Source organism: Nicotiana attenuata, unplaced genomic scaffold (genome assembly GCF_001879085.1).
Source record: "Nicotiana attenuata strain UT unplaced genomic scaffold, NIATTr2, whole genome shotgun sequence".
In the NCBI taxonomy this organism is placed as follows: Eukaryota; Viridiplantae; Streptophyta; class Magnoliopsida; order Solanales; family Solanaceae; genus Nicotiana; species Nicotiana attenuata.
In genome coordinates, this window is record NW_017673330.1 from 60,679 (window position 1) to 69,140 (window position 8,462).

The 8,462-nt window shown below is 39.5% G+C and overlaps 1 protein-coding gene across 1 annotated transcript; it reads left to right on the forward strand.

Annotated features, from left to right (window-relative positions):
- The first annotated feature begins 317 nt into the window (after positions 1-317).
- Positions 318-6,019, forward strand: LOC109216072. Its single transcript, XM_019380199.1, has 4 exons — positions 318-451; positions 1,509-1,702; positions 2,006-2,776; positions 3,697-6,019. The coding sequence occupies exons 2-4, from the start codon at positions 1,700-1,702 to the stop codon at positions 5,494-5,496; spliced, it is 2,574 nt and encodes an 857-aa protein (XP_019235744.1). The 5' UTR covers positions 318-451; positions 1,509-1,699; the 3' UTR covers positions 5,497-6,019.
- Positions 6,020-8,462: the final 2,443 nt, after the last annotated feature.

An 8,462-nucleotide genomic window follows, 5' to 3' on the forward strand; every position in this document is an offset into this window, starting at 1 on the left:
CTAAGGGCAAATACGAGACGATTTACTAACGGCAAGTGAATGAGTAATCTCAAAATATTACATAAGGGGTAAGTTAAAATACTTCATATAGTAAAAGAATTATGTCCTAGAAAATTCTTTCTTTAATTTTTCAATTATGTTAGAAAAACTATAAAATTTACGTGTCATATAAAAGTCTCGAGTACGTACAACCTTTTGTAATAGCGCGTAGGTAGTTTATCATCTACTATTGTTTTCTTTAAATGGACCAAACCCCCTCAGTAGTAGAAGTATATTATTTTAAGCCACCCACACCCCCGCTTGTCTAAACCCACCCCACCCCACCCCCCTTATTCTCTCTAACGCAGCGAAAGAGAAAAAAAGAAAAAATAGTCTCACATTTTTCCTCTATTTTGCCCCTCTTTTTCTTCGAATTCAACCCACCCCTAACACCATGAACCATACTCTATAGGTACAACTTCACCCTTTAAGCTTTTTGCTATGTTATATACACGTTGTTACATGATGTTCTTTGAATATGTTTTTGTGTGTGTGTGTGTGTGTGTGTTTTGTTGCTTAAAATAGTTTTTTTCCTTAGTTTTATGTTCACGTTTTCTTTGTTTTACATCTATAACTTGTAGACCCATTTCATCTTTCACGTTCCTTTTTGCTTCTGAGTAGGTTTCTTGAATTATTTTGCTCACTTGTTTTTATGTTATGTGTGTGTGTGTATTTGGGGTATGGTTTTCTTGGTATTTTTAGATGCCTTTGTTTTTGCTTGTAAAACACGATTTGGGTACTGGGTTTTCTGCAAGTTTTCAACTTGTTATGTTGTTTTGATTTTATTTAAGGATCGTCATTTGGGATTTCTTTAGTAAAGGTGATAAAGATTCGTACTTTTTCTGCATTGTACTTTTGTTTGTTTCTGTAATACCTCTTTCTCAGTTTGAGTTTTGATAAGAATGCTTTTGAATGTGCTTCTTTTGTTTTTATTCTGTTTTGAATTTGGGGTTTGTTGTGTTTAAGGATTTATGTGGAACGTTTGTTTCAAAGGTTTGTGTTTATCTGAGATGAATTATTTGCGTTTGTTGCTAATATTGGAGTTAGTTTTTGTTAGAAAAATGGATCTGGGGTTTGATGTTACAAGTTATATCACTCTGTTTATCTTCATTTCTTCTGATTATATATTTTCCTTTCAAAATAAGTCTTTAATTGTTGGTTTATTCTGTATGAAAGTTGAGTTGGTCTGCTGTTCTAGTTTTGAGCCTCTTGCTGACTTTTTTCTTAAAAAAATTATTATTTTTATTAAATTTAATGCACAAGTGTTCTTTGATTTCTGAAGGAATCCCTTTTTAAGTTTTGAGTTCTATTTATATTCCTTTTAAACAACATTCTGTAAGTTATCTTGCATTAGACTTGCCTTTGCCTTCTCTGAATGGCATTTTAGTTGAGTTAACTTGATTATTCATCAATTTTTTTTATTAATTAGTTTTTTCTATACTTAAATTTCAATCTATCTGTAATTTCAGGCAAGAAATCGACGGATAAGGGGCATCGTGATGTTAACAGAAGACTATGAAGAAGACAGATGACAGTCGAACTCATTGAGTTTCTGGATTAGGTACTTCTTGTTCTTGGCATATTTGAGCGAGGAATTTCGAAAGGACTTTGCTCTGTATTTTACATTAGATCGGGAAGTGTTGACGTTTCATTGCCATCTATGGTGAGTAGTTTTCGTTTAAACTCTTTTGCTTTACACGCCATTCTAACTGTTTTGTGCTTGCATCCCTAAATTGAACTATCTAGATGCTTTTATCAAAAGGTACATTTTGTACAAGCAACAAAACAGATTCAGTATATTTGCTTTTTTACTTGGAATTGCTAGTTCAAGCATTCTTATTGTTCTGACTAGATTATTGATCCCGTTCAATCAGACATCATTGGACTTTAATACGCTGGCAAAAGATATTTTTAGCTTCATAGTTGTATCTCGTGAAAAAATCTCGAGTGGCTCTCTCTCCTGCAGATGGATGCATTTGAGCTGAATGGAGATTACATGAATGGTGTGTCTGCGGATCAGTTGCTTTCGTCGGAGTCTTGTGATAGGAGTGGCGTGCTTGGAGAGCCAGAGATACCTCCTCGAACTGGGAACCAGTATCAGGTTGAAATTCCACCTCTGCAGGGAGACTGCATTTCATATGCAAAAAATCAGGAGAATGGAGCTGATATTTCCTGGTATTTTATGGTGGGATTGCCAATACCGCTAATGTGGGTCAACCAGGGAGTTCTATCAAGAAATGCATCTAATGAAGATAGTGCACCCTCAGAACCTGAAAGTACCAGATTAACCAACATGCATTCAGAAGATGACAATATCACAGTAAAAAATGAGCCATCAGACACGGTTTTGCACAATAAGGTGACATCAGCAAATCTATCTTCCGAAAAGAAACTACAGGAAAATAGGGGCCTGCGGTATTGTTTAGTACCCGGCATAGTCCTAGATTTTTGGACTGATATTGAAAAGGCAAGTTTCCTTCTAGGTCTGTACATCTTTGAGAAGAACTTTGTACATGTTAAGAGGTTTGTTGAAACTAAAACAAGTGGTGACATCTTGTCATTTTATTATGGGGAGTTTTATGGATCCCATGAGTACCGTAGATGGTCAGAATGTCGAAAAGTGAGAAGCAAAAGGAGTGTGTATGGTCAAAAGTTGTTCGTCGGATCGAGGCAACAGGAGCTGTTATCTCGTCTACTTCCCCGCGTTTCAGAGGAAAACCGAAAGGCTTTAACAGAGGTATTCAAACAAGCTAGATTTACCATATCCGGTGTTTTATCATGTTTATGTCCTCTTCTAAGTAATTCGGCCTGGTTAGATGTGTTTTCTGATTTATCACTGTTTTTTTTTACATTTTCTGGGTTGTTGATCAATGTTAGGGCCCAATATCTCAATAGCACCTTTGTCTAAAGCTTCGAAGGAGACTTCTTAGTTGATTTAGATGCTTAATATTTTCTAGAATAGTTGCATTCCAAAATGTATGTGTTAGTTAGTTATTATCCAACATTGGTATTCTAGGTTTTAGAATTTTTCTGCAATTCATTTGTCCTATGAAAAGCTATGAGCCTATCATTGGCATGCATCAGGCTTCGTATGTGCATCAGTTTCTAGTTGTCTGGCACAAATGTGCATTTTTCTAAAAATCTGTTCTAGATGTAGGGAAAAGAGGAAGTGTTGCTATTAGGTTATTCTGAGCAACCAAAAAAAAAACAAAGAAAGGTTATTCTGAGGGATAACCAGGCGATTTCTTGATCGACAGAACATGTGCATGAACTGTTAAGGTATTACTAGAATGGATTTTGTGTGAACTTACACTTGAAACCACGTACCATCAAAGTCTGCAAATTGCAAACTTCTCTGGTTATCTATCTGTCTGATTATGTGGATAGGCTTCTGTTAGATGTTTTATAACTTGTGATGTGAAGAGTGACATCAATGGTAAGTTTTTGGGCAATGTTACTTCTTGTGCCTTGCAGTTTTTTCGGTTGAATTACCGCTACTGCACGAAGAAAATTATGTCTTCAGACAACATTGTTAATTTGTGACTGTTTCAGTCTCCTGTGACATTTTAGTAGGTTAGGTTTCATTTCTAATTTGGTACTCATGCAGCGCACCCCTTTCTGCTTATAAATACTGTAGTTAATCTGATTGCTTGGCAGGTCTCCAAGGCATTTGGTGAAGGAAAGATATTGTTGGAAGAGTATGTGTTCTCGTTAAAGGCTATGGTTGGGGTAAACATGCTCATAGAAGCAGTTGGAATCGGCAAAGATAAATACGATCTTACATGTGTGGCCTTGGAACCTTCAAAGTCCAATCATGCTATACGCTCGGAACTCCCAGCTGGCAAAGCATGCTCCTCTCTTACAACCAACGAAGTAGTTAAGTTTCTAACTGGAGATTACCGACTTAGTAAAGCTCGATCCAATGATCTATTCTGGGAAGCTGTTTGGCCCCGTCTATTAGCAAGAGGTTGGCACTCAGAGCAGCCTAAAAACTTGAACTACGCTGCTAATCCCAAGAATGCGTTGGTTTTTCTCATGCCTGGTGTTAAGAAGTTTTCCAGGAGATTAATCAAAGGGATCCATTATTTTGATTCAGTTACAGATGTATTGGGTAAAGTTGCTTCTGATCCAAAGCTTCTAGAGCTTGGCGTCGAAGATGAATGTACCAAAGGTAAAGAAGGTGGTGATTGGACAGATGAAACAAAGTTAGAACAAGATGATCTTCCAACTAGACAACGTCCTTGTTATCTTCAACCTAGAACTCCTAATCGATGTACAGATGTTATGAAGTTTACAGTTGTAGATACAAGTCTCTCTGATGGTAAACCCTATAAAGTGAGAGAGTTGAGAAGTCTTCCGGTGGAAATCTCAAGCAAATTGTCTTTGGGAAGCCACGCCGAAGGGAGTGAAGAGGAATTGTCTACTGATGAATCAGACTCCGTTGGTACTAATAAAGCTAAGACGGATCATCATAATTCCTCGAGGATTTTCTCCAATGGAGAAACGCATTCTGATGAGAAGGGTTTCGAAATCAGTGCTTCAAGCAAGAAGTTTCAGGAAGTTCCACATCCTGCTGCTTCTACTGTACCGGTGAATGCTTGGAAGAACACCAAAAACATCTGTGAAGACAAGCAGCCAAGAAAAGCGATAAAAGCCCACTCGAACAAGAGATTAAAAGAAAACAATGTGCACTTTGTAGCTCCCATTGCCCAGAAGCGTAGGAGACTAACGGCTTGTAGTCGTGGAGAGACAAATAGTAGTGTCATGGTAAATTCTTTGATGGTTCCAGGAAGGGAACAAGAAGTGCGTCACACCTCAAGCAGCAATGACCTATCGCTGAACAACATTCAGATAGCTTCGTCTGAGGATAAGGTGTCATCAAGCAGTTCGTCAAAGAGCAGTCCTTCTCAAAGTGCCGAATGTGCTTCTGCTGATCATCATGTGTTAAAGCTTCCTGAAGAGGAACCTCAAACTAGGGCAATGATTGACCTTAATGAACCTCAAGTTCCCCCTGATTCGGAATATGAGTTTCTGATGCCAGCATTGACGGAAGACCAAAGTGGTAACACGAAGAGGCCTGATGATGTTTCTGGTGAGTTGAAGACATCGACACAGAGTGCTAGTATGGAGCAGCAGCAACCTAGCTTGAACTCACGTAGGCATGGCACCAGAAATCGGCCTCCAACCACGAGAGCACTTGAAGCTTTGGCAAATGGTTTCTTGACTGTGCATAGTAGGCGGCAAAAGAATAAAGAAGGTGGTTCCAGAGGGAAGTTGACATCTTCCAGGAGCTCGCAACAAACCCCTGGTGGCATGAAGACTGACTTTAGCAATAGCACAGTGGTTTCCCAAATGGAAGAAGGTGAAGCTGCTGTATCTAAGGCGGGTGAGAGCAACATGTTTGGCAAAATCCAGCATCCACTTGAGGAGAGTGGGACAACAATCTCAGGTCCATAAATTGGCAAGATGACTAAACAAGTGCTTCAATGTGTCACTCATTCTGTGCTCTAGCTGCACGTGCCATTGATGTCTGTTAACTATCCCTGAAACGAGGGATCTTCGCTGTCAGCTGTGACACCAGATGGCTGTAAAGGGGCGTTGCTCGATCACAAATTTCACCAGTAAAAAATGTATATGCAGCAGGGGGGTTGTGATATTCAGCAATAGCAAAAGGGGGAGAGAAATACTGTTCTTCAGGTTCAAAAGAAGAGGTTTGATTGATTTGATTGCAGTTGCAGCATCACAGAAACGAGCAAGACTACTCAGCAATTTCATGCACATTTGTTGGAACTAGGACACAAGTGATTAGTGTTGTCCCTTTAATTGAGATTGTAGATATCTTAGTGATTACTACTAATATTTAGTCCATAGGCCATTAGAACTTCATTTACCTCCTCTATATTTTCAGTTGGTTTTTTTTTTTTCCTAATCTTTTTAATGAACTTTTCTCAAGACGAGCAGCACATTCGTTTTGGTTATACATACAAAGCGATAAACCACCTATTTGTAAACTGTAGTTTGTAAAAGGGGCTTTATTAGTATAGTTAGTGCCTAGTACTTATATCCATCTCTAATCCTATCTCCTAAGATTCTTTTATTAAAAGAATCACTTTTGCCAGAGTAGAGTAGCAGTCTAATGGTTGCAACTTTACATTCTACTTTCGGTTATTGGGGGATTCAACTATCTACTGTGTTAATGCATGTCCAGAATTAAGCTAAAAAAAAAATTTAACCTAACAAGTTGAACTTAAGTAGTTTTTTGTAAAGGTAAATATCTCAACAAAAAAAGTGTAACGTCTCAACCCCTTACTTTAGGAGATCATTTAATTTTTTTCTCTTATTCAGGGTTTCTGTATGGGTCAGAATCTGACCTCACGGTAATTAACGGAGTTAATCTCCTCTTGAGCTAATCCATAATTAATAAGTGGTACGGCCACTTATTTATAAGAGGATTCGACTCTTGTCCGATTGAATCTACGAGGGCACGGCCCATTCATTCCCCCACGGGGACGGAACCTCAGCGTGGCCACGGCCATTTATTGCCAGCTCACGAAGCTCACATCTATAAATACTAAGAGTGGAAGCCCTAGAAAGGGGGCTGCTTCTTCACCACTAGTGAGAGGAGAGAGAATCGAGAAAATATACCCCTCTTATGGGAAAAGAAAACACCATTGTAAGGTTCTGAACCTCTCCATGGAGAGGCAGACCAAACAAATATTATCAATAAAGGTTTCTAATGCTTCTACCCTTATTCCTGAGTACTTATTTTCATTTCTTTCATTGGGTCCAACGGATTATTACGATTTGCTATGATTATCCCGTGATTTATTTATATTGTTTTATACTCGTAAGTTTTGTAATAACTTTTGAGCAAACAATTTGGCGCCGTCTGTGGGGATTTCATAGCAAAATCGTGTAGTTCTTCCCTGGACCCAAAAGGAAAGAAGCGCCAAACTCGAAGGGGAGCTCGAAGATCTCAAATCAAGATCTAAGTCTTCTCCCTCTCTCCAATCTCAGATAGTGCAAACAAGAAGAAAGGGTCCCCTCCTTTCCTAAGGGAAGGTCTCTACAAGGTATACGAGCTCCGGTCAGAAACCGGCACGGAGATATCTTGAGCCGAGAGTCGCCTCAAGACAGCCTATACACCCTGGTTGGGAAGACAATGGATAAGCCGCTCAAGGCCTCGAATCCAAAACGAGTTTCAGCACTCAATACCCACAATATGGGACTCAGGCCACGAGCCTTCGTAATCAAAATCGACCAAGTTCAACTACGGTTGAACAGGGACTCAGGCTATGCGCCTTCACCAACAAATTCAACTACGGTTGAACCAAGTCAGGCTATGCGCCTTCACAAACAAGTTCAACTACGGTTGAACCGGGACTCAGGCTACGCGCCTTCGCCAACAAAGTTCAACTACGGTTGAACCAAGTCAGGTTATGCGCCTTAACAAACAAATTCAACTACGGTTGAACCAAGTCAGGCTATGCGCCTCCACAAAAAAAGTTCAACTACGGTTGAACCGGGACTCAGACTACACGCCTTCGCCAACAAGTTCAACTACGGTTGAACCAACTCAGGCTACGTGCCTTCGCCAACAAGTTCAACTACGGTTGACCGGTACTCAGGCTACGCGCCTTCGCCAACAAGTTCAACTACGGTTAAACCGGGACNGCGGAAATATTATTATTTTCCAACAACGTGGTATCAGAGCCATGGCGAATAATAGTCCGTTGTCTTTTCAGTATCCCCGTCTCACAAAAGATAATTATGAGAAATGGTGTCTACGTATGAAAGCCATTCTTGGCTCTCAGGATGTGTGGGAAATCGTAGATAGAGGGTATGCAAAACCCAATAATGAGGAAGCTCTGCCTCAAAAATTAAAAAAGATGTCTTGGCAAAGACAAGGAAGAAGGATCAACAAGCCCCCACGCTCATCCACCAATGTTTGGATGATGCCATGTTTGAGAAGGTGGCAGATGCTACCACCTCAAAGGAAGCTTGGGAGATTTTACAAAATTCTCTTCAAGGAGTAGACAAGGTGAGGAAGGTAAAACTTCAAACTCTAAGGGCTGATTTTGAAGTTTTAAAAATGAAAGAATCCGAATGCATTTCGGATTATTGTTCAAAAGTGAAGACCGTTGTGAATCAATTAAGAAGATACGGGGAGGACATAGAAGATGTCCGTGTGGTAGAAAAGATCCTTCGCACCTTTACACCTAAATTTGATTTTGTGGTGTGTGCTATTGCCCGTTGCAATAGGTAGTTCAACCGTTGCAATATCTTAAAGAAATCGTTGCCATTTCTATTATACCTGTAACGGTTTTGATAGATATAGTAACGGTTTATGGCCGTTGCATTTAACTTATGGTAACGGTTATTAACCGTTGCAATTGATAAGAATAATCGTTCAACAGGAAGAG